The sequence below is a fragment of the Gobius niger genome, assembly GCF_951799975.1.
Source record: "Gobius niger genome assembly, chromosome: 7".
Classification (NCBI taxonomy): domain Eukaryota; kingdom Metazoa; phylum Chordata; class Actinopteri; order Gobiiformes; family Gobiidae; genus Gobius; species Gobius niger.
In genome coordinates this window covers 22,362,682-22,388,385 of record NC_136858.1, presented here as the reverse complement: position 1 = coordinate 22,388,385, position 25,704 = coordinate 22,362,682, and the positions used below count along the sequence as shown (strand labels likewise).

Below are 25,704 nucleotides of genomic sequence, written 5' to 3'. Positions count from 1 at the left end.
TCACTCTCGCTCCCTGTGTGTGACTGGCCTCATTATTGATAGCTCTAACAAGGCAGGGTCAGAGGTCAGGCAGTGGTGGGTGCAAAAGGACGAAACAACAGCCTCTCTCCCCCTGTTAAAGCTGTGGACAAACACACAGTGGATGTAGCTGATTGTTCCCAGACCAGATTTAAACACCCCAGTGCCCGAGTGCCCTGCTCCCGCACCGCCGCGAGATGCCGGCTGTAGTTTGCGCAACATGCTGCAGGTTCAGATCCGTTTAATAAGCTAAGTGACAACATACTCGCGTAAATCTTTTTACGCCTTCGCTTACATCAAAGTACTCATATATCTAAAGTATGTTCATATGGATAAGGAGACGAAATGACTTGCTCTTCTGTCTCTGACTATCACTCGAAGTGCACCGTCACGACCAGGGAGTGTCACGATGTCGGAGTCTAACACATTACTAATAAGACACCCCTTGCACTACGAGTATAAATTCTAATGGATATTTAACGAAAGCGAAAAAATTATATGGTAGTATATTAGAATTTTTTTGTCTTATTATTTAGAAGAAAAAAAATTGTGACAAAAATATGACGGGGAAAGCCTCTCATGGAAACTTTATATAGCACTTTTCAATCACTCTCATACACACACGTTCACACATCTGTCAACGCAGACACTGGCGAGTAAACTGTCTTGCTCAAAGGCACAATAGCTACTGTTTGTGCTGTTGAGAGCAGAGATCAGACCGCCACCTTTGGATCTGGGGACGAACGCTCTTCCAACTGAGCTAGTGCTGCCCACTGAGCAACAGGTAAAAAACAGCATGGTATTACACCAACCTTTCTTTCAAAAATAAAAATATATTCTTTATTATTTATGCATACTGACAGTATTTTAACATCAATATAATTAATATTGTGTATGTATAAATAATGGAATTTCTTTCTTTTCTTTTTTTCCCAGAAATGGAATAGCTGAATGAAAATAGCTCGTGTCACTTTTTGTTAAATTAATTTCTTCAAGGGTGAGTATATTTTGCTTATGTATTTTTTCCTCTTTATAAAGACTGTCAGTTGTCAGTTGTCATAGCGCACTCTCCAGACCTCTTCAAGCTAGTGAGCTGAGCCCTGTCGGTGCACACTGCTCTGACAAATGTAAGAGGGCTGCATTTTGACTGCAGCACACAAGACAAAACATATCAAAATATAGAGCTGAGGTGAAATCATTTTAGCCACATTCAAATAGAAAGCTTCAGTATGTCTTGTCTAACACCATTGAGTTCATATAAGGTTCCCTTGGATCTGTCTGAAATTATTAATGCCTTCTTGAACGTAGAGCCATGAGATTCTTTGGTATCTGAGATGAAACTTTGGTTTTAGTTCAACAAAATCTCAAACTGTTCTTGTGTTTATTAAATAATCTGTGGTTCTGATGCAACAGCTTTTAAATGAGTGATTTGGCTCTGGGTTTATGGGTGAATGCATTTTTTATTTTTATTTTAACTTTCTCCACGTGCAATATTCCCATACAACACAAACAGATAAGAAAAGCAGGCCACCCAACATAAGGCTGCACATTTCTCTTTGTGGTCACAGTGAGTTAACTCTAACCAGTGTAACGTCAATGCTGTGTTTACCATTGTGGACTGCAGCACCCCTCTATCCATCTCCACATTCCTCTTTTACAAATTACATTTGTCATTCTGAAAGCTGATGGTTTACATTGGCATGCTTTGAACTCATGTGTGTTTGCATGTCTGTACTCTGTGTGTGTGTGTGTGTGTGTGTGTGTGTGTGTGTGTGTGTGTGTGTGTGTGTGTGTGTGTGTGTGTGTGTGTGTGTGTGTGTGTGTGTGTGTGTGCGTGCGTGCTTGCGTGCATGTGTGTGTGTGTGTGTGTGTGTGTGTGTGTGTGTGTGTGAGTGGAGCACTCGATTTTACATTAGTCACTAAAGAGAGGGGTTTTAGACTTTTATACAAATAAAAAAACTAAAATAGTGTGTATGTGTGTGTAATCACATACCTGTTATTGTAATGTTGCTGTAGATGTTGGACAGCTGCTCTTTCAGTAGCACAAGCTGAGTGCTGGCAGCTTTCTCTCTCTGCAGCTCCAGCATGATGTCCGGGTGGTTAGCCACCTTACAGCCGTTCTGCTTGTCCAGCGCGATGTCACTGCGGACAATATCTGAAAATAAATACATACATAAATGAATACGCAACTAACGAGAGAAATGAATAAAAATGGTGAGCACAGAGAGAAAGAAAAGGTTCATTACCATCCTCATAGTTTTTCAGATAATAGTCAGGCCCAGGTCCTCTGGACTTAGCCAAGTTCTTCTGATTGTTGAACTGCAGGAAGTCTGTTCTCTTGCCGCCAAAACGCAGGTAAGCAGGAGACAGGCCGCGCGCCAGAGTCACTAGCCGCTTGGAGCTGTGGACACAGGAGACGGTCAGTGACGTTTGCCTGAATCAAAAAAAAACCCATCAAAGATCAATCATATTCTATACTTTTTTTTCTCCTTGGGCTCGAATTTCCGTCAGTTTCACAAAAATAAACTGATTAAAACAAGTGTCAGGCCAACTGAGGTCACTACGTGCCATGCGCATCTGATCTGTTTTCGCGGGTTTTGCATGTATTGTCCTAATTTACAGAGTAGCTATAGGCCTATGCCATTTTTCCCAGTTTGTTGTTGTATTATTTAGTTGTTATTTACAGTCAACAGCACAGTCCTTCAATCGGCAATAAACCGAAGGAAACTTTAAAAAGACTGTTAATATTGTACATCCGGCCAAAATGAAATGTAAATGAGAAATATCCTCTAGTTATTTGGAAAAAAATTAAAGAGTAAACATATTTCTTGATTTGATGCTTAATATTGTGTCGATTATTTCTTGGCCTGTATGGATTTTACGCACCAGCCCCACAACCAATGGTGAAGCGATCGACTCAAAACAACTCGCATAATAAAACAAAAGCAAGATTTTCTTTTAAACTGTGTTATTATGATGGCCTCTGACTGTTTTGCATGCCATACTGTGAAAAGGTGCCACCGGTTTAGCCCATGTGTTCGCAGAAAAATGACTATTGGCTACTACGATTAGACTGTCCCATTTAATTTCACTCGATGACAAAATGTTGTTGCCCATAAGAATTTTGTCTCGTAGGAAATGGAGCAGAAACTTCACCATCGTCAAGAAAAAAAAAATAACGTGACTAAATATGCAAGGGGGGAAAAAAAAAGAGAGAGAGTGTGTTCTTCACCTCAGAAAGTCCAGCCATCCGTCTTTGATAATGGAGGGGTCCAGCTGCAGTGAGAGGAAGTTGTCGTTGAGAACTCGGATGGGACTCCGCGCGTTGACGTCCAGGAGAACCAGCGTCCTCTCCATGAAGCCGGGTCTTTTTACGCCAACGGGAGCTCCTCTGTGATACACCGCGGGTGAGTATGACGAAGACGGCACAGTCGGCACCACTAAGGAAGCCAGAGATGCTATCCATAGGGATGAGCACGCGCGCGTCAAGGCGTTGGGCATCTCCTCAGTGCGAGTGCGGGAGGGCGTGCGATGAGAGGTTGTGAGGATAACGAACGTTTCCGCGAAGTGATTCAAGGTTAGACCTACCCGATACATCGATCAGGAACCCGTCTTCCTGTCTATAATCTCACCCCCACTGCCCCCCGCCCTCTTGCCTGAACCGCAGAGCGCGCTTACAGCGAACGCCCCGAGACAGCCTCTTCTCTGTGAGCGCCAGCAGTGGGAAGGTGGGGAGCAGGCTGTACCGCCCCGACAAGGTTCCCTGAGGTATGAGCCCAGGAAGAGCAATATCGAGCAGTCAATGATATCTGCTTTTTTTCTTTTTCGTTATAACATAGGTTGTGTAAAATATTCAGGCCTAATTGTTTATTTTATTTAATTTCAGTCACTAAGGCAGTCTGGCATTGTAAATAAAATCAACAAATTGACAATCAATCCCTTTACAAAACGTATTGTTACTAAAAAAAACTATGAAAAGCACCAAAGGGTAGAATTTGAGCAAGAGACGTTTCCTGTTTTTGGAACTATTTAAATATATTTGGGAATTCACGTTGAGCACGAGGAGCGCTTCACACTGTCAGTAAAACGCAGTTAGATTTTTTTTTTCTGTGTGAAAAGATCACTTCTGTCTGACAGATGAGCGGCAAACACCCTGATATTAACCATATTAAATGAACCCCTCTTGAATCTAGCTGAGAGTCCGCAAAACCCTTCAAGACGTTCTGAGTTTTACGCACAGCTCCTAGGCCCTACATAAACATTAACAAACACCTTTTAGGTATTATCTGGCCCATGCAGCAGCGGTGTAAAGTTGTGCGTATAGCAGAAAACGATAAGTATCCAAAAACGTCAGCACGCACGCTTGTCTTTTTACGCACAAAATCAGGACGCATATAGACAACAGAGTAAATATCGTATTTAGATTTAAATTAGCGCTTGCCGAAATAAATGACTCGTCTTTTGTAAAGGATTCTCTTAGGCGTTTTCTTGTGTCAATGACGAGGAGATTTGCATTATTTTAAGTTGAAAAGTCTTTTTGAAGGGCGGTAAAAAGTACTGCAAGTGTTTTGGACAAACCAAACAATTAGTATAGGCCTACAGCAAAAGGATAAACTGTATAGATTGCTATTTACATGTGAAAAGAAGAGTTGGATTGAGTCCATTCCATTTGGTGTTCTGTACGCACACACGCGCAAATACAAGCAGATATTGATCTATCGTTTTGGATATTTGTTACTGTAATCTACAGATGAAACTACAGTTGATTAAGATCTAGAAACTTTATATTTCCATGTCACTGAAACAGACCTGGTAATGAAAAACACTGCTAGGCCTATGTAAGAGAATCTTGCAAGCATACGTTGAGTTTTTCAATGGCACTTATCTGTTTTTGCAAATAAACCCTGCAGCTGCTGACCTACTTTAATATAATCAGCCTTAATTGTCCATAGAAAGAGCACATATACTATTATTATTATTATTATTATTATTATTATTATTATTATTATTATTATTATTATTATTATTATTATTATTATTATTATTATTATTATTATTATTATTATTATTATTATTATTATTATTATTATTATTATTATTATTATTATTGCACCAGTCTCTGATGGCTCCTCCTGCAGGTGTTTTTCTTGACGACGCTCTTTCAGGCTCAGCACCAGCGCTGCCAATCAGCGTGGCGTAAACGGCCTATATAGTTTGGCTTGTGAGTCGCTCTTCGTCTGACCCGTCACTCATACTGACCTGTTTGCCTATAGAGCATAAAGCCCTGAAACGTAGCTCGTAGGGTCATTTGGGCGATCAAAGCCCTCCAACACAAGGTGGCGGTTCAAGTTGGGTCCGTACAAAAAAAAAGTGAAACAGTTAAGCCAATATTCAAGTTATATTTAGATATAAAGACAGGCCAGTTTATCCAAATAACACGTTTTATCATTGAGTTTTATGACAATAGTCATTAAGTTCAGCAAAGATCAGCACTGGTGCATTATACATTTTAAACATTCTCTATGGATGTGTATGTTTGTTGTCCGGACAGGTCGGTGCAGGAAAATCGTTTTTTGAAAAAGGCACTAATGCTGCCATCTACTGGAGTAATAGGCTAACACACAATACAGGAGATTATTTTACTGTTGGCTGCAGGCACAAACTTCGAGCTAAAATCTTCATCTACGGTTGAATCTTTCCAACATTTTGATATTTTGCTTGGAGTCACTATAGGTGAAAAGCGTCCAATCGCATCACCGCACCAACCATGTTAGGGATGGGCTTTGGGCCCTGATTTACATGAGAAAACAAACGCAGAGACTACGTCATACGATGTCACGTTTATTCAAGGACAGCGGTGCATTCACCTCGCCCTTCTATCTCTCTCTATAACTATGTACACTGCCCCACTGTTACTGCTCTGAACATCCTTCAGGGATATGGCCACCAAGCTGTTCCATCCATCCCGTCTGCACACCACGTGACCCACTACCCCCACGTCCTTCACTGTTTCACTCTGCACGATGGCTGCGGATGCTGCGGATGTTCTCTGCAGCATCCTGCATCCACACCGGCTTCATGTTCTCCTCCTGACTGTCACCCTCTCCACCATGCCTGCTCAGACAGCAGCGCTGCTCGGTGTCCGGCCGGAGGACACACAGAGCGGAGAATTGTCCCTGCAGGACGGGTTGCTGAGAGCCACAGAGGGGACGCGCTTCATGCTCAGGGTTTACTTCTCTGCGTCTCCAGTCACCGAACAGCTGTCCAAGGAGAACTCGAGCTCACCAGCTGCTCCATGGATCGCGTTCATCGAGGAGCCAGTCGAGGACGGCGGACCCGCGGAGAAAAGGCGCTCCGAGGGAAATCCGTGCGCGGACGAGAGCGCCCGCAGCTCGGACATAGAGCTTCTGGGCTCATTCAAATCTACTTTAAGTCACAACTCCGTCCTGGTGGAGCTGCTCGCCAAAGACTTACGCAGAGGTGAAGTGGTCAAGTACTACTCCATGTGCGCTTTTGATGGGGTCAGATGGGAGCACCTAAGCACGCGGGACTTCTGGCTAGCAGTTGTGGAGAGACCGCAAGAGGGAGATGTGTGGCTGCAAGCCGGGGTGTCTGTGCTACTGCTTGGACTGTCAGCGCTCTGCAGTGGGCTCAACATCAGCATGTTGGCCCTGGATCCCGTGGAGTTGCGCGTGCTGCAAAACAGCGGCACTGAGAAGGAGCAGAAGTACGCGCGCAAGATCGAGTCCGTTCGTAAACATGGGAACTACATTTTGTGCACTGTGGTGCTGGGGAACGTGCTCACCAACACATGTTTCGTTGTTTGGATGTGTCAGATCTTGGGTATGACTGTGCTCTCCACTGCCTTTTGCACACTAGGAATATTTTTTATTGGTGAGATTTTACCTCACTCTGTTGCGTCCCGGCACAGCCTTGCCATTGCCTCTAAGACCCTGTGCGCCACGCGACTGCTCATGCTCTTGTTCCTGCCCATTGCGTATCCCGTGTCCAAAATCCTTGACATCATGCTACGTCAGGAGATCAGCAGCTTCTATACTAGGGAGAAGTTGGTGGCAATGCTGCGTGTCACTGACCCATACCACGACCTGGTCAAAGAAGAGCTCAACATCATCCAAGGAGCACTGGAGCTCAGAACCAAGACAGTGGAGGACGTCCTGACGCCTTTATCCGACTGCTACATGCTGTCTTCAGATGCAGTGCTGGATTTCTGCACCATGTCTGACATAATGCAGAGCGGATTCACGCGGATTCCGGTGTATGAGAACGATAGGTCCAACATTGTAGACATCCTTTTTGTCAAAGACCTAGCCTTTGTGGATCCAGATGATTGCACTCACCTCAAAACCATCACTCAGTTTTACAAACACCCCATGCACTACGTTTTTAGTGACACCAAGCTGGATGTGATGTTGGAGCAGTTTAAAAGAGGTAACATCATCCTAAACCTACTCAGACAAAGAAAGTAGCTGGAGGTGTGTCTTATGTGTTTGCTCACAAAATGAATCACTATGCGATGAGTTTATAAGCTCAGCTCTCCTGAGGATCCTTTGAAGTGGTTTTCACGAAAACCTGCCTTGAACAAAAATTCTGTTGATATATATACATTCTGTGTCTCAGTGGGTTTGATAGTAAAGCTCATGGATTCCCAGTGATATAAAACATATGTGAAAGGTCCTAGTGTCACAGTGAGATTTAAAAAAAAAAGCAAAGATCAGAGGCGAATAGATCAAAAATGGTAACCATATAAGAATTGATTTGTTTCTCCTGTCAGATGCACTCAGCACAGGAATGATGAAGTCAAGGCAGTAACTTTTCTCTTGGCCTGTGACAGTGAAAACATTTGATAGCATTTCCTCTCTCCCAAAAAAAGCAAATTAAATGTATAGCTTAAACATGTACATTTTTCCAAAACACCATTAGGCCTAAAACTGAAATGAGCCTTAGTGAGGAGTGCAGGCTACCTCCGGACAGTGCCTAACTGGAGACATATGAGGAAATACCCGAGTGATTATGTAACCATTCATTGACATTGGCTCATGTTGTGGGGATTAAGACGTAAATCTGTTTCATTGACAAAGATGAGTTGGACTGAAGTCACAGGTGCCCACACATGGCATATAAAGGGCACATTGAGGTCAAAATTGTCACTAGGAGGTTAAACATTTCACACTTAATTGCCACACCAGGACCCGGTTGACGACACGATGATGGCTGGTGTCCATTACATTTAAAGGTGACGTTGTGCGTCACTGTTCGAATGAATGATGCATCTAATTGTCATCCAGCTGGGACTTTGAAGCCGCTCTGAAGGTTGTTGCCCACTAAACCACTAGAGCCTCCATAAAAAATTCAACTACAACCTTTCCCTTCCCTATCATACTTCCTCCAGCTATACTCTCCAGGATTAAAGTCTCCTGTGGTCCAGGAAGCTTGACTGTGAAGACGTCTGACTGAGGGTAGAAGGGCAGAGGAGCAGGGGTAAACTTTTGGCCTGCAGGATGGAGAAAATGTCAGCATAAACACCCACCTAACCACATGTGACATTACATCTTCGGTCCAAAATTAGGACTGAATTCAGTTATATTATTACATTATCTGTTACTACAAATGGCATATAATAGATATTCCTTTTGTCATTCAAGGGCCCTGTTGATGCTACCCTTCACATTTGGCAACAATTACAGTATTTATAGAACAAAAAGACAGAAAGCAGAAATAGAAGATGCATGTTCACGCTTATTACTCCCATCCACAACAACACATTAAAGAGAGTTTGTAGCAGCCTGGGAAACTGATGGAGCAGAAACATTTAGGAAATGGACATCCATCGTTTACCCCCCGAGCGCAAGTGTCTGTGTGGGCCAAGTGTGTGCCTGTGCCATTCTGCACAGCATTATGTAACTTATGAATGACGTAATGTGGTGCCCAGTCAAATCAGCACTGAGGGGGAAGTCTACAGCTGACTCACCTTAGCTCTTCAGACAGGCGAACCAGTCCCCAAGCGGACCCTCATCCCAGCCAATCACATTCACTTCAGAAGTCCCGGGTTTGAACGTGGATGCTTTCCAGGCAATCAGTGAGTGTTGTTGCTCTGGATTAAGCAGCATGATCCAGTTTAGCCTCCAACTCCAAAATCAGCTCATATCTCTCTGCCTCTCTGTTTTCATCTACTATTGCAGGGGTTCTCACACTGTGGTACGTGTACCACTGGTGGTATCTGGGCTTCCTGAGCTGATACTCAAGGTTATCTGCAAGTTTAGACTTTATTCATTTTAATTAGCGATTTATTCATTTATGCTTTTTTAGCCATTTGGTCCAATTTGGATGTATTTTAGACACGTTTTCATCCTAATTTGACCTCGATCTAGGTCTGCTTGTGTATTTTATTAGGTGAGAAACACTTTTCAAATGTATGAGGTTATTGTATGAGCTGGTATTGTATGACTGTTGTTCCCAGTATACATAATGTATATATAGACTGCTTGTCGCATTTGTTTTATCAGCCCAGTGCAGACGCTGTCGGGGAGTTGAGTAGTTGTGTCTGCCGGGCCTGTCACATAAGGCATAGATCTCCTTGAGTTGTGTCCTCACATAGTTGTTGCACTGTGTTATATTAGGCTGAATTGTGTGCATTGGCTCAGAGGTGGCAGCAGCATGACCAGTGCAGTCAGACTGATTGTGTAATCGTGGTGTTTATGTAAGTGCCAAGTCATCTCAATTGTCAAAGTACATTTGCTTAAATTGTACCCCAAACTCTGCCCGTTATATTCAACACAGTGCTCACATGGATTGCATGCGGCCAACTGGAGGCATTTGGCTTTGATACATTTTTGTTCAATGTGCATTACTTCCCATTAATGTCACACAGATGTTTACTGAAACTGAGGCACAATGTAATTACTAACCAATCACATGTTATACTATTCTGTTACATGCAGGAAAGTCCCACCTGGCAGTGGTGCAGAGGGTCAACAGTGAAGGAGAAGGAGATCCATTTTACGAAGTCATGGGCATCGTCACACTCGAGGACGTCATAGAAGAAATCATCAAGTCTGAGATTGTGGATGAGACTGACCTATACAGTAAGCATGACACAAACAAGAGTCCAAATGTGTGTTTTTATACCAATGGTAGTTACAAACAAACAAGCAAACAAACGAAAACAATAGCAAATTTTGACCTAAACTTAAATTACCCAAATAAATCATTTGTAGAGTAAATTCATTGCCATAGTGGTGATATAGTGTTAAACAGTAACACAGCAGTGTTTTGTGATCCACTGACCTGGCACAGTTCATAGTGCTCAATTTTAATTGAAACTTCATAAGAAGCTGATGACCCAGTGCGGCAATAATCCCTTTATCTTTAATTGGATGGAAAGGCTGTCTTAGTTAGAGAAACTGAAATGGCAAGCACATTGAATTTTTCTCTATGTCTCCGCTACATTTCTCTACTCAGCAAAATCCCACGCCCTCACCAGATATACACTTTAATATTTTACATGCTTGACTTTGAATGTAAGCACTGTGATGGCAGCGTGCATGTGTGTGTGTGTGTGTGCGTGTGTGTGTGTGTGTGTGTGTGTGTGTGCGTGTGTGTGCGCGTGCGTGTGTGTGTGTGTGTGTGTGTGTGTGTGTGTGTGTGTGGGTTTCACTTTGGCATATTTATCTATGGAGATTATTTATATGTTTGTATGTCTGTAACGCTTTAAAATTATTAACATTATGAATTCGTTATTAATTCACAATACAGTTAAGTAAGGCAAGGCAAGGCAACTTTATTTATACCGCGCATTTCGAACACAAGGCAACTCAATGCGCCTAATGCAATGAACTCATTGCATTGATCATTAGTAATTAATTATGATCATGATGAATTCAGAAGATACAGAAGGGACCAAGGACCAAGCCTTGTATAAACCTGCAAAATCAAACTTCACATTAGGTCATCATGAGTTCATTATGAGAGCAATTACAAACAAAAGACAGCTAAGGATAATATTTAACATTTAATTCAGTTGTTCCTTTGCTGGCGTTTTTTATGACTATTCGACTAGTTCTTTTTCATATATTTCTATTAATTTATACGGCCTTATATATACCACAGCTACGATGTTCAAAGCATTTAAGAAAGGCAGAATAAAACACAATATTATTATTTTTGAGGTGTATTCTCACATATGCCACTTTAAAAATGTTCAGTAAAATTTGCTGCGTAGTTCGTTTCTCACCTCAGCTTCAAAGTATAATATGTATTTAATTTCATTTGTTATTCTGTAATATTTGTGATTATACCACTTTTGATATGACACAGTTTAGCTGTTTACTGAAAACATATTTTTTTAGTTTTCAAAGATGCAACATGTCGTCTGCACATCATGATACATTTCTCATGATCATTAATGAGTTCATTGCTTTCATTAATTGTGTTAATTCATGAGTATTTGAACATGAAAACTAATGAACTCATGATGTAAAAATGCAGTTGCTCAGTGTATCACACCACAGTGAATGGTTATTGCCTTCTGGGGTCGATCATTTTCTGTTCTTATTGAGCGGTGATGTCATTCTTATGTAACCATCCCCACTTATCAGCTTTTATGCAATCTTCATAATAAATAATTACCTGTCCTGTGCTTCCCTAAGCTGATAACAGAAACAAGAGAAGAGTCTCCAACCATGAAAGAAAACAACAGGACTTCTCCATTTTCAAATTGTCTGAAAACGAGATGAAAGTGAAGATCTCCCCCCAGCTCCTACTTGCAACACATCGCTTCTTGGCCACAGGTGACACCAACTTTTGACTATCGCTAACATTATGACATCACAGATTGTCTTCCATCACAGCAACTGTTTGTGGCATGATTTGACACTGGGTAAACATTATGTCCACAAGAGACAAAGCGGACTAAGTGGACACATTTATCAATATTAGACAAAGCAAAACGCACAAGCAGCTTTTGTGTGGAATCCCCAAAGTCTTTTGACCTATAGACCAAGTAAATAATGTGAGAGGAGTTGTCGTATTGTAGTGGAAGTTTTCAGAGTTGTCAACTGGACACGCAATCCAGTCAATCCTTCAAACACCTCCTCTATGACTCTGATATATTGTGGCGTTTTATTTGGCATAATCCTGTATGAATATGCCAATCAGACTGGATAATTATATGTCGGTGTAATCATCCAGTGACAAAGAGGTCCTGATAATGAAAGTGTGACTTTTCCATGCTGTGTCTTGAGTGGATCATAACATTTAATATTGCGAGCACCGCTAAGAGGCGTGTGGTCATAAAGTCATGCGTGCTCTGTGCTCTGTGGACGAGTGACATGTGACATTTACCATTGCACTTGCCCTGCTCTCATGCCTGTGTGCATTAATCAGAGGTGGAGCCCTTCAGGCAGTGTCACTTGTCGGAGAAGATCTTGCTGCGCCTCCTGAAACATCCCAGCATCGTGCAAGAAGTTAAGTTCGACCCCAGGAACAAGCACGCCGCCCAGCACTACCTCTACCAGAGAAACAAGCCCGTGGACTACTTTGTTCTCATTCTGCAGGTAAACGACATCACGCATTCGAGATTAGTCAGATTCGGGCCAGATTATTCCCTGTGTGGGAGTTTGTTACATGACTAATCAATTCAGTGTTGTGACTACTCCGCATGACTGCTAACGGCCTTATTGATGTTGCAGGGACGGGTCGAGGTAGAAATCGGAAAAGAGGGTCTTCGCTTTGAAAACGGAGCATTTTCATACTATGGGATGCCTGCACTTATTCCACCACTGCCTTTTGGTAAATGCACAACGCCTATGCTATATACAGGGAACAGGCTATACATGAAAGGAAAGCTAATTACTAAAACAATGACACATATAAAAAAACAACAGGAACAAGGTAATCATGCAGTCTGCAGCACACTGAGTCTGGATTGCCTCATTCTGCCAGAGCAGCAGCAGCAGTTGGGAAGTAAGTAATTAAAAGAAGTGATTTCAGGGTATTTCCCAGTGGAAGGACATGACCTGCTCGGATTATATCAAATACAGCTAAGACTTATATACAGAACAGTCTTCCCTCTCTCTCTGTGTGTGGGCAGACTCTCTCCGGCATTAAGTATCACATACAACGCTGAGTGTGCAGTTTGTTTTCACAGATGAAATATCATTTTTATATTTAGTATGTATAAATCATTGAAAGGAAAAGCCTGTTAGCCGCCACAAACAATAATAATAATGTATTACCCAGACCCTAACCCTCAACCCTAAGCCTAAACCTAACCTTAATCCTAACCCTAACCTTAATCGACAGTGGCGCAGATGGTAGAGCTCAAGTCTCATGATCGGAAGGTCGGGGGTTCGAATCCCACCTCCGGTCGTTGTGTCCTTGGGCAAGACACTTCACCCACATTGCCCTCACTGTCTGCGTACATTGGTGTATGAATGAGAGTATGAATGGGTGAGTGGATCCCTGCTGTAAAGCGCTTTGAGTGCCTAATGTAGGTGGAAAAACGCTATATAGGTTGAGACCATTTACCATTTAATCTAAACCCAATTCTAAACCTAACCCTAAAACCACATCTTGCCCCTCAAACAGTCCTTTGAGGGGCCACCCAAAATGTCCTCACTTTGTTGATTAAAAACTCAAAATGGTCCTCACAATGTCATAAGTACAAGAACACACACACGCACGCGCACACACACACACACACACACACACACACACACACACACACACTATATTGTACTTCTATCTTTATGAGGACACTCATAGACATAACGTATTACCCTAACCCCTAACCCTAAAACCCTAATCCTAACCTTAATCCTAACCCAGACCCTAACCCCTAACCCTAAACCCCTAACCCTAGCCTTAAACCTAACCCAGGACCAGAGAGCTTTCAGACCTCATACATTTGCTTCAGAAAGTGAACAATCTTTGTCCTAATCTGCTCTATTAATATACTAGGAATACTGTAGACAAAGTGAGCGCAGCTGGAAAATTGACCGTACAAATGGGTAAGGCACAAATAAATCCTGGCTAGCATTGTGCCAGTTGTAACTGACCTAGTTTCAGCACATTAATTAGTTTGTACTTTGCCAGAACAGAAAATGTAATGCACTGCAGAGTCACATGGCAGACTCTTTGATACAGATGTGAAGAATGGTCAGCATGTGCTATGAATAGGTTATTATGGGGGGAAAAAAACTATACACATAGCTTCATACTGTGTGTTCAGGAAGCATTCATTCAAGTTGTTGTAAATGGTTAGAGAACGTACAAGTTATTGGATGTCTAGATTGTTATTGCATTATGCAGTCAGGCTTCAGTGATTCTATGTGACTTAGTTGTTGCCAAGACGATATTACAACACAATTCAAGTTTTTTGAGTTAGAGATGCCTGTTTTAAGGTAATCAATTAGGGTATTATAATTAAGGTAATCAAGAACATTACCGCTACAAAATAAATGTCAGACAGAAAAATAGTGAATGAACAAATGAAATAGAAATAATTAAAGGCGGACCTGACTTTCTGTTTGTTGTTTTCAGGTCCCAGGTACAGCTCGCGGAGCAGTGGCCTAAATCAGTCGGACTCTTTACTGAGCGGAGGCAGCATGGGTCAGCTCTCCACTGGAATCTATTTACCTGACTACTCAGTCCGACAGCTCAGTGACCTGCAGATTATCAAGGTTAAAAACACCAAACCTTTTGCTCTGTGATCCGCCTTTAAAGACTATGAGCAACTGCACTTTGGGCCTGTCAGCATTTAATCCCCCAAATCCCCTTAACAGCCGACTCTTCATTTCTTGCGTACAATTGCCTTTGGTTTTTTCCTAAATCCACATTTTGGCCATTTCACTTGATGCACATGAACAGGTTGGCGATGACTATAAAACTGAATTGTGATCTCATACTGTGACGATCTGTTGATTTAACAGATTCTGATTCAGACTCTGAGTGAATGACAGGTGCGATAAACCAATCACAGTGCAGTGTGCAAACCAGATAACTCTCAAAAGCACAACAAATCCTTATCTGGGGTTTAAGATAAGGAATATATGTCAATCAATCAATCAATCAATCAAACTTTATTTATAAAGCGCTTTTCATACCAAAAGGTATCACAAAGTGCTTTACAGATTACAACATTTAAAACAATGCGCCTGGGACAACCTCCCATATATATACATTTTATATATTAGGATTAAATAAATAGATTAGTCAGTGAAAGGCTAAGCTAAAAAGGTGGGTCTTGAGCCTGCTCTTAAAAACATGAACGTTCTCTGCAGCCCTGAGCTCCTCCGGCAGGTCGTTCCAGAGGCGAGGGCCGTAATATTGCAAAGACGCCTCACCATGAGTCTTTTTGTTGACTTTAGGAATAACTAGGAGACCCCTTCCGGAGGAGCGAAGGGGCCGTGAAGGTTCGTAAGGTAAAAGCAGTTCTGAAAGATAAGAAGGACCAAGACCATTAAGACATTTAAAAACCATTAAAAGCACTTTAAAATCGATCCTGAAACACACGGGGCGCCAATGCAATGTCCCGCCTCCTGGTCTTCGTCAGGACACGAGCTGCTGAATTTTGTAAAAGTTGTAAACCTGAGATCCTCTTTTTGGGAAGACCAGAAAGCAGGGCATTACAGTAGTCGATACGACTGGTGATGAAAGCATGCATGAGCGTCTCCGTGTTGGCCCGAGAGAGAATGGGGCGGACTCTGGCTATGTTCTTTAGATGGTAAAAACCTATCTTTGTGATATTCTTAATGTGTGGAATAAACGCCAGCTCAGAGTCAAAGATCACAGGCATGGCAGATAAATGGCCATTTAGCCACACTCATTTAGGACTAAACCAAGATTAAAACGCCACAAAGAGAGTAGCCAGTAGTGGGAGCAGCCAGTGGGTTAGTTAGTTATTTTCTTTGGTCCTTACATGGAATGTTTTGTCTTATTGGTGCTCAGTTATGTGTGGTCTCCTCTGAGTACTCCGGTTTCCCCTACCATTAAAAACATGTACAATAGTGTGGTACATGTTACTTTTTCCCCTGAAAAAGAGATTCTTAAGTGGGACTTTCCTGGTTGAATAAATAAATACAATTATGTAGGAGCAGAGTTGGTAGAGTAGCCAAAATGTTTTGCTTAAGTAGGAGTAAAATAGCTGTAACCCAAATAATTACTCCAATAAGAGTAAAAAAGTACTTGGAGAAAATGATAATCGAGTACCGAGCAACAGAGCGTAAATGGTTCAGTAGTGGCATAAATGATGAGAAACGAAACATGAAAGAAAAATTAAATACAAATAAATAATTCTGAAGAATAAGGTACACGAAACACAAACTACATCTGTTTTATAAGTCGACATGAATCTTTTGTCACTTCAAATGAGACTTTCTGCAGAACGAGTATCTTTTAATCAGGAAAGAGTACAGATACTACATTATTATATTACTCAGAAGGAAAAAGCACCATATGGCAATACTCCACATCTTTCACTTGAATCAAAGAGATACTCGTTTTACAGTTTACCCATATGCCCCCGGATACACCCTTTTGTTTCACCCCACACCCCTTGTGCATGACAGTATTAATGATACTGTATGCTAAATGTACATTTTGTGCTTTTATTCCCAGATCACCAGGAACCACTACCAGAACGCCATGACTGCAACTCGCATGGACAGCTCTCCTCAGACCCCCGTGGACTCTGAGTCTAAAGGAAGGCTCCCTGTCCCGGAGGCGCGGTCCCACAGCATTGCGCTGCCTCTGACACACGCGCACACACGGCTGGGACTGGCCCGCCTTGCACATCTCCATCCACAGGGGATGCTGCGCAGCACAACGCACCTGAATGAGCGCAACCGCATTGTCCGTAAGTCAGACGTCTTCATTACTTCTTCTTAATAAGTTCCATAACTCAGGGTTAATGAGTCTGGTTAGAGTGTAGGGGTGGGCGAACCATGTAGATGTTAATTAACACGGCAGGAACCATCACAAATGCTGCGTTTATATTGCCCTGCAGGCCTTTTATACAATCTGTTTTTTTTAAGACCGGAACTGGAGAAAAAAAAAGCACAGCTGATTTTCACTATTGTGACTATTGATTGCCAAAATGAAGCAAGAGCAGTGACTCCAGCTTGAACTAAAGCTGCCCACAGACCTGGTGCGAACGCAGTGGACTGGTTTGAAGGCTTAAAGGATTTCCCACGTCCCATCTGTCTCGCACTATGTGTAACATGCCACAGTCTGTGTCATTAAGAAAATTCACTGCACAGATGGATTAGTTGGCAAATGCATAGAGAAGTTAGACTAGTAATGAGATATATCACTGATGATTATACATGTGATTTGATCCAATAATGCGGTGGATTAGTAAATGCTTCTGTATTAGTAATAATGTTATTTGCATTATCTCCCATAGGCAGTAAATCTGATGGACAGCGGAGTCCAAATGACAGTGTCTTTCTTCGCATGGATGAGATTCCTTATATTCATGAAGACCGCCCTGAAAATTATGATAATGGTCAGTACACCTCCATACACTTTGTCATATAGATGTGTGGAATGAAATGTTTTTACCATTTTCCAAATTGCAAACATTGCACATGGACTCTAAAAATCTTTTAAAGGTAGTGAAAAAAAACAGTGAAAAGTCCATGAGCTGCTTGGTCGCTACAGGGAAATACGCTGCTCGACCAAAAACAAACTATCACCACAAAAGAAGGTCACACGCTCTGATGTTGTGTTGGACCACCTGTAGCTTTGAGTACAGCACGCATTTGCTGTGGCATCTCTTAGCTTCTGTGATGTCAAAACATCAGCAGTGCTGCACAGATTTTTCACCATGATCTTGTATAGATGATGGGAGAGTGTGACCACTGCACAAAGCCTTCTCCGGCACATCCCAAAGATTCTCAATGGGGTTAAGATTTGGACTCTGCGGCGGCCCATCCATGTGTGAAAATGATGTCTCAAGCTCCTGTCACGATCCTGTTACTGGTGGCTTCTGGATAGTAACACTTGATTGTTAAAACTTTCTTTTAGATATTCCGGATTCGCCGCCATCCACCTCGCCCTTCATCAGCTCGCTTTCTTTATCCAGCTCGGAGGAAACCATCGGAAAGAAGCTTCTACGTAAAATCAGTGAGCCGCTTGTCATGACCCGCTTTAGGGCTGCACTCCCACGCGCCTTATATCGTCAGATGTGTAGCTGCAGTGTGATGTGTATCATAGCAACAGGTGCCTCAGTGCAGCCTGCTCCTTCCCCGCTGAGTCTCCAGAGGCAGATGATTATTAGAAATGAATCGGGGGTGATCATGTATTTTAGGAAGCATAGACATTTACATAAACCATCATTAGCTCATGCCAGTAAATAACAATTAAATGAAGCAGAGGTGGGTAGAGTAGCCAACAATATTTACTCAAACAGGAGTTGTGTCACTTTAAAATCATTAGGAAAAACAAAAAGCTTAGTTGTGTGTGCAACAAACGCGCCAAAGTAATAATGTTTTTCTTTGTTTCTAGGCAACAAGAGGAAAAAAAAGTCTCCGGATCGACAGAAGAGTTTAGAGGAGGGATCAGAGGAGTCACCAGTAATAAGCTAGCACGGTACAGAGGAAGGAAGGCACTGGGTCTTCTCTGCATCGCCATCAGAATCACTCTTTCAAAGACTTCATTATACACTGATCCAGCCCTCACAGGAGACCGAGCCATCCTCTCCACTGTAGCCACCACTGATTCTCAGGTTCACACTGTCCCCTGTGCCTGCTTGAAATGATCAAGGGGGCACGCCAGAAAAAATATATAAAAACGTGTATGTTATACTCATATTGCATGATGCTACAATCAGTATTTGATTTAAACTGCGGTCAATGAATCTCATATAAAGGTAGCTCGTCATCTCATCATGGTGATAACAGCCAATAAAAACTGTATTGATACTTTTAAATGGTTAGATAATAACATAATTTATCATGGAGATGATCTCATAAATGAAAACCTAGTTTGCACAAGCACTAATGTTGCTGCAAGGGTGCCACCTTCTGTCAACTATGAACAGTACACTGACTAAAGGGAAGGGAGTTTTATTTGTACAGTGCTTTTCACATAATACAAATTAGCCAAAGCACTTGCACAAGGTAAGGGGATTTTTTCCATTCACTCTAAAGTAGGTAGCCTTTGTTGCCCCCTGGGGTAAACTGACAGAAGCGCGGCTGCACTCATCTTTACCAACCACCACCACCAACCACTCTCTCAAACATCACACTCTCTCCCATTCAGGTACTAACCAGGCCTCTGAGATCTGATGACATCGGGCATTCACAAGTTAGGATGGCCTTGAAAGGGAAAAGCCACTTACACCAGAGCACAAGAAGAAAATCCCCTCCTTTATTGAAGTAGGATCCTGTAAATAAACTAAGCCATGTATGAATATCTGCCTGAGTAACAATAATCTTAAAATCTTGCTTTTGACAAGTTGTGATAAGTATGCACAATATTTCCAGTATTATATTTAATGAATAGTTTTATAAAAAGTTACTGAAAGACGATACTTGAGAACTTTAGCAATATAAAAATGACGATGCCAACTACACAGTTCCTCCCAGTGTTCAAACACCTGTTTTACACGGTTGAATATTGCCTCCCACATTTAAATCTCTCGCTCTTGTTAAAGCACAGCCTCCGGTTAATTATTTTTCTGTGGATCAATGTTGTGTATTGCATTTCTGTTGTACAGGACTTTGTAAGGTCAAACTCAAAAGCTCCAGTCGACAATAAGCTACTGTTAGAAAATGAACTGGACACTAATTTGCATGTTCATGTTTGCTGCTTTTACTGTAGAAATGCCCCATAAGAACTCCCTATTTTACCTAAAAGCATGTTAGAGCTAATGCATGCATCTAGGAGGAACCTGCCTGCAGTCTTTCTACTCTGCCTTGTGTGTCCTATAAAAGTTCTCTAATATATTTTAATTTCAGATCAGCTGCTAATGCTGAGAAAACAGAGAATTAATGAAACCAAAAAGGTAATGTTTTACAGTGTTTTAAGTGAGTTTCTACAGAGCGCATATGTTTATTTATGAAAAAGGGAACTGCTGCTAAGCCATTGTTGTAGAGATAAAATGCAATAATAAAATTTAATAATTATTAAAGCCCTTGCATTACAGTCGTGTCATTTATTAAATTGGCAGGGTACAAAATGGTGAAATATGTTTGTTTTTGTGATGCCAGAATGACGTCAGGTCACTGCCCCCCCCACGCACAGGCAGAGGTGGCATGAGGGGACACAGTTGCATTTATATTCAGCTTATTGCACAAGTCCAAAGGATAGTTCGAGGTCGAGGTCAATGACACAGACTAACGCTAGTTTGCCAGCAGGCCTTTGATCGGTGCGGCTTTGCACGAGCCAGAACAGTCTCTGAGCTAAATGTTACAGTCAGTTTGACTAATTAGGAACCCTTTCTTCATTGCTACAAATATGAACTGAAAGCCATGTTCAGATATATGGATGTGGTTGCAGAGTGAGTGTAAATCTGAAGCACATGATTGAATGGTCACAGAAGGGGAAATCAATCAAAAGGGAAGAATGTATAGCTTTTACATTGGTAAAAGTAGTAGATAATTACACAGGTTGGTTGTCACACTACTTTTTATAGTCACACTAAAGGGCTGTCACTGAATATCAAGTTTAACATATTGATTATCCTGCTGTAAAATGTATTTGTTCCCTCAAAAAACTAGTCTTTTTTTTGACTAATTTTGCCTGATGTTTTTGTTTTAAAGCCCAGTAGGTTAGTTTTTTTCCGAAAAATCAAATATCTAGTAAAAAGTTATAGATGAAATATTAGTGGGATGGCCACACTAGACACTGAATGGGAAGCCTTTCTTAATTTATTTTATTTTGCCTTTTTATCTCAAGAAATGAAAACGTTCTAAAAACAGTTGGGACAACGAACCGCACACATCATGACAATTTGCCCCACGCATAGGGCACATTACACGCATTACACGCATAGGGACACAGTTAATAACTATTCATTGCAATAAGATCTATATTAAAACAAAGGGAGAGATGATGACTTTTTTCTGTTGATGAGAAGCGGACTTACCAGTCTATATATCATCCATCCACACCACGCATTTGATTCTAGACAATAGATAATTACATTTGGAGCCTTTTGGTCAGGTATATTGATTTTTGTGTGTGTACCGTTGAGATAAGCAATCCAGTTCAAGGCTGATAAAACTGAAAATATCAAGTTTCAGTGATGATTCTGTGAAAGCTTAGTAAATAATGGCTTTATGCAATATATTTTAATGAGTTTTGATTGATTTCACAATACTGACAACTGGTATTTTCAACATTAATACTTGTAAATCATTGTTCTCCTAAGACAACATTCTGTCCACAATTGTTATCGTCTATACTTGATTTATAATAATCACATATCATACATAGATTGCATTTTCTAAATACTATATCTATAATTATGTTTAGATTTGCAATTGATATATTTATATATATATATATATATATATATATATATATATATATATATATATATATATATATATATATTGACCATGAATGTGCATTTAAAAAAAAAAATCAGGAGCATTAACATTTGAGTTAATATTTGCCACCATACAAATTGCTATTTCAGTAATAAATATCAACCCAAGGGGAAGTGGTCTCAAGATGGGTGCAGTTGAGGAAGAGATAGCACCACGAAATATGGAAGTCCAAGGCTCACAGTGCAGTCATTCTTCTACTGAACTTTGGTGACAGCTTCATGGATGGACTGTGCCACATAGTCAATGTTTCTGCTTGTTAGACCACACATGTTGATTCGACCGCTAGCCATGAGATAGACGTGTTTTTTCATCACCATGTACTCCACTTGCTTAGCTGCAAAATAACACACAGGAGTTATTGATCAAGACAATGTTTGTGTCTGTATAAAGCTATAGCAGTGAGTTTAGTGAACTTACGATTGAGACCAGTAAAACTAAACATGCCAATCTGGGCAGTGATGTGGTCCCAGGTCCCTGGTGTGCCCTGAGCCTGGAGCTTGGCTTTCAGCAGGCTCCTCATCAGCAGCACCCTGTCTGCCATGGTCTTCACATTGTCCTTCCTTTTAAAGACACAAAATGGGAAGTATAAAACAATATTCATTTAAATGCCATATTTTCTGGACTATAAGTCTCTCCGGAGAATAAGTCGCACCAGCCTTGGCAACTACCTGGGCATGGTTTACAAGTCTCTCCCGGCAGCACGTTGTTCAAGCTCTCATTTGCAAACTCGTTCCTCTAGCTGTGGCCATCTATAGCTTTTAGCCTGCGATTAGCTTTTTTTGTTTTCTTCATTGCAGTAAGAGTAACCTCCGCTTTTCGCCAATTCCTCACAAGTTTCTCGCTCGCTTCAAACATTCTTTCTGCTGCTCCATTACCGTTTTTTAAATCTTCAGTGGTTCATGGAGTAGCAGATACTGGTACACAAGCTTAGAGCGCCCTCTAGCGGCTGTCAGTGTGAAAATAACAAACATGTGAAATTATTTATTTTAATATATAAGTCGCACCTGTGTATAAGTCGCACCCCCAGCAAAACTATGAAAAAAAGGTGTGACTTATTACAAATACAAAATACAGTATACGCTTAAAATTGTAGCAATGGTTTTCAAAGTCATCAACTACCAAGTGATTAGAAGACCAAGAAGAATCCTCTGAGGAGCGAAACATCCTTAACTCAACTAACCCAGTCCAGCTGAAGACACAAACATAGACTTGATATGTTCCACCCACATAATAATGCTATTGTAAAGGGCCCTCTGTTTGGATATTTATTTCGAAATCAGTGAATTGGCCAGAGGAGTAATAGACATTGTCCAAAAGCAGAAAATGTGCACAACGGGTACAGCTGATACTGACCATTCGAGAAAGAGTGGAGGTGAGTTAAGGGTCACAGCCACAATGCGCGCTCCCTGAGAGGGCGGGTTGGACCATGTCGTTCTCACAATCTTCTCCATTTGGGACAAAATTCGCTTGAGGTTGTCTGCATCACGGGCCACAATAGTCAAGTTCCCAACACGCTCATCTGGAGGAGAAATTATATATCATTACAAGCTCAGTATACTGTAGTTATGAGTTCATTTTCAACAACTCCTACTCACTGTAAAGGCCAAAGTTCTTTGAGAAAGACTGAGCACAAAACATCTCAAACCCCAGTGACACAAAGTACCGGACAGCCCAGGCATCTTTGTCCAAACTTCCTGAGGCAAATCCCTGGTAAGCTGAGTCAAAAAATACAAACAGCTTCCTCCTCTGGGAAAAAAAGAAAGAAAAGAGAAATACATATGAATTCTTGTGGGTTGTATTAATCACATTTTGCTTGTTAACCAAAGCCGAGACTGCGCTGTGAAGATGTGCATGCTTTACCATCATTACTTCAGCTATTTCCATCCATTGTTCTTGTGTGGGATCTGTGCCTGTTGGATTGTGGGCACATGCATGCAAGACAAATATGGAGCGCTCAGGACACGTCTGAAGCAAAAGTGAAAAGCACAAGTTCATCAAAATGTTAACAACTTAATAAGACACATATGTTATTAACGAAATTGTATTGTTTTTCTCACCTCCAAGTCATCAAGAAAGCCATTAAAATCAAGTCCTCTCTTTTCAGCATCCCAGTACTTATATGGACGGACATCTTCAAATCCAGCATTTGCAAAAACAGCATTGTGATTTTCTAAAATAGAACCAGAACTTTTAATCATCATGTTCAATTATTTTCTGAAAGAGTTTCTATGTATAAGATGTACCCCATGTTGGCGCTGAAACATAGACTGGGGTTTTAGTGTTGTTATGTCCATTGTAGAAGCGCCTCAGGAATTCTGCTCCCATCTTTAATGCACCTGTACCTCCCAGACACTGAACAGCCCCCACCTGTTGAAATAAACAGCTGCGCTAATTCCTGCACTCATGTGATGATTGTTTGATGCACATACCCTGTTGTCTCTGATGGCAGGACTGTCGTCTCCCAGGGCAATCTTTGAGGCAGACGACCTGAATTCAGGCAGCCCCAGGATTGGGAGGTATTCATGGTTTAATTTGTTGTCTTCAACAATGAGCTTCTCCACCTTCTTCACCACCGGCAGAACCCAAGGCTGGCCTTCATCTGTTCTATAGGCTGCAACAAAATTATACGATCAAGCAAGGAGCCTAATGCCCAAATCAGCAGGGTTTAGGTTCCTGCAGTCTTACTAAAGGATAGTAACCTGGACATTGTGAGGAAAAATATAATTTCATTAATTTCTTTTCAACAACATAGCAGCTCTTACACAGTAGATTCTTAAGGCATTAACAAACGACCATCTGCAGTGCTCTGGTTAGAGGGAGGGGATTATCTCCACTAACAAAGGCACTCAGGGGGAACTGATCTGTTAGTTGTGCCAAGTAAAGTAGTGTGTAAATGTTGCATGCTTTGAAGGGGAAAGGATTCGTGCAGCATGAATATTTCAATTCGACCAAGTGTCGTCATTTTACACTAATCCAATCAAAGGATACTGTGGGAGATTACTCATGGAGGTGAAAGCTCAGAGAGCAGGCTGAGTCATTACATAACCACTGATATCAGAATAAAACAATGCTGGGTGTGCACAATGTTATACTTTTATAGTTATGGATGAAACTATTTTCTATTCTGTGCGTTAATTCTTTTGAGGGTGCACCTGTTAGTTTGCATATTCACAGCATATAATAAACCACAATGAAGCGTGGCCATACTGCATGCTTTAAGTGTCCATATTCTATGAAAAGGCTATAAAGAAGCAGAAAACCTACCTCCGACTCCAAGGTTAACTTTTTGTGGAAATTGGTCGTTAGTGAAGTCCTGTGATAGCTTGAAGACAGCTACAGGGGCTGCTTGAGGAACTTCACAGAAGACAGACATAACTGCACCTATAGGATAATAGAAGGGGGGGCAGAGGTGAGCGCCGGTTTTATACACTGGGTAGGATGGAGGAGACTCGCTCTGGTTGGATTTGGCGTGCGCGCTGTGGGCGTGAGCGGATTAACCAATAAAACCACGCTTCTACTGACAAACCAATCAGAGCAGATAATACGTATGGGGCAAAGTTCGTTCTTCCATATGGACGAACCAATGAGTAGACTACAATTTGACAGTGTGACGCAGTGTGATCGTTAAATGCAGTGCTGTATGTCGCCATGAGATGGTGCCACTGCTTTAACTACTGAAGTAGAAACGACTATATGGGTTATTCATCTCTAATGTATTCATTTCTTGGCGTGGGTGTTGCAATACAATACACTAGCTTTACGTAAGATAACACAATAGACTCGTGACACATGCCATCACAGGTCCACAGTTTGAGTGAGTGCACAGACGACTGTGTAAATGACTATGTGCAAAGACATTCATTTGTTTTGTCCTGAGAGGCCGAGTGGAGCTCTGGTGTAAACACGCCGGCTCCCTCCCTGCTCTCTCCACACAGCTGTCTGCACGACCTCAAGTGGATGATAAACGAAGGCCAGTCCTGTCTGCTCCGCTGTTATGTAGTGGGGACTTCCAAATGGACAACCAGGAGCTGGGATGTTTAAGGTTCTTTTTCTAACTTCGTTCGGTGTTTCACTATGGGAATCGCCTCGGGCGTGACCATCCACGGAAGCT

General features: G+C 41.6%; 3 protein-coding genes across 4 annotated transcripts in view; 1 reads left to right on the top strand and 2 right to left on the bottom strand.

The window, feature by feature from the left end:
• Positions 1-3,726, bottom strand: part of hpse2 (heparanase 2) — a 32,215-nt gene extending 28,489 nt beyond the window's left edge. The window contains exons 1-3 of the mRNA XM_079559600.1: positions 3,251-3,726; positions 2,265-2,419; positions 2,012-2,173 (exon numbers count right to left, since the gene is read on the bottom strand). Of these exons, the coding sequence (XP_079415726.1) occupies positions 2,012-2,173; positions 2,265-2,419; positions 3,251-3,615 (682 nt within the window). The 5' untranslated portion in view covers positions 3,616-3,726. The remainder of the gene's footprint in view (positions 1-2,011; positions 2,174-2,264; positions 2,420-3,250) is intronic.
• A 2,021-nt stretch (positions 3,727-5,747) lies between these two features.
• On the top strand, positions 5,748-18,896 carry cnnm1 (cyclin and CBS domain divalent metal cation transport mediator 1). 2 transcript variants are annotated; one of them, XM_079559598.1, is made up of 10 exons: positions 5,748-7,467; positions 9,978-10,121; positions 11,685-11,825; positions 12,421-12,590; positions 12,726-12,825; positions 14,578-14,717; positions 16,654-16,891; positions 17,441-17,542; positions 18,064-18,173; positions 18,554-18,896. In XM_079559598.1, the coding sequence occupies exons 1-10, from the start codon at positions 6,042-6,044 to the stop codon at positions 18,794-18,796; spliced, it is 2,814 nt and encodes a 937-aa protein (XP_079415724.1). In that variant the 5' UTR covers positions 5,748-6,041; the 3' UTR covers positions 18,797-18,896. The 2 variants fall into 2 exon arrangements, with proteins under 2 accessions (XP_079415724.1, XP_079415725.1); XM_079559599.1 differs by having other exon boundaries at positions 5,755-7,467; positions 18,064-18,162; positions 18,544-18,771.
• A 2,755-nt stretch (positions 18,897-21,651) lies between these two features.
• Positions 21,652-25,008, bottom strand: got1 (glutamic-oxaloacetic transaminase 1, soluble). Its single transcript, XM_079560297.1, has 9 exons — positions 24,858-25,008; positions 24,023-24,204; positions 23,837-23,960; positions 23,651-23,763; positions 23,454-23,558; positions 23,189-23,339; positions 22,947-23,112; positions 22,011-22,153; positions 21,652-21,927 (listed from the first exon to the last, which is right to left on the bottom strand). The coding sequence occupies exons 1-9, from the start codon at positions 24,964-24,966 to the stop codon at positions 21,788-21,790; spliced, it is 1,233 nt and encodes a 410-aa protein (XP_079416423.1). The 5' UTR covers positions 24,967-25,008; the 3' UTR covers positions 21,652-21,787.
• Between the last annotated feature and the right edge of the window lie 696 nt (positions 25,009-25,704).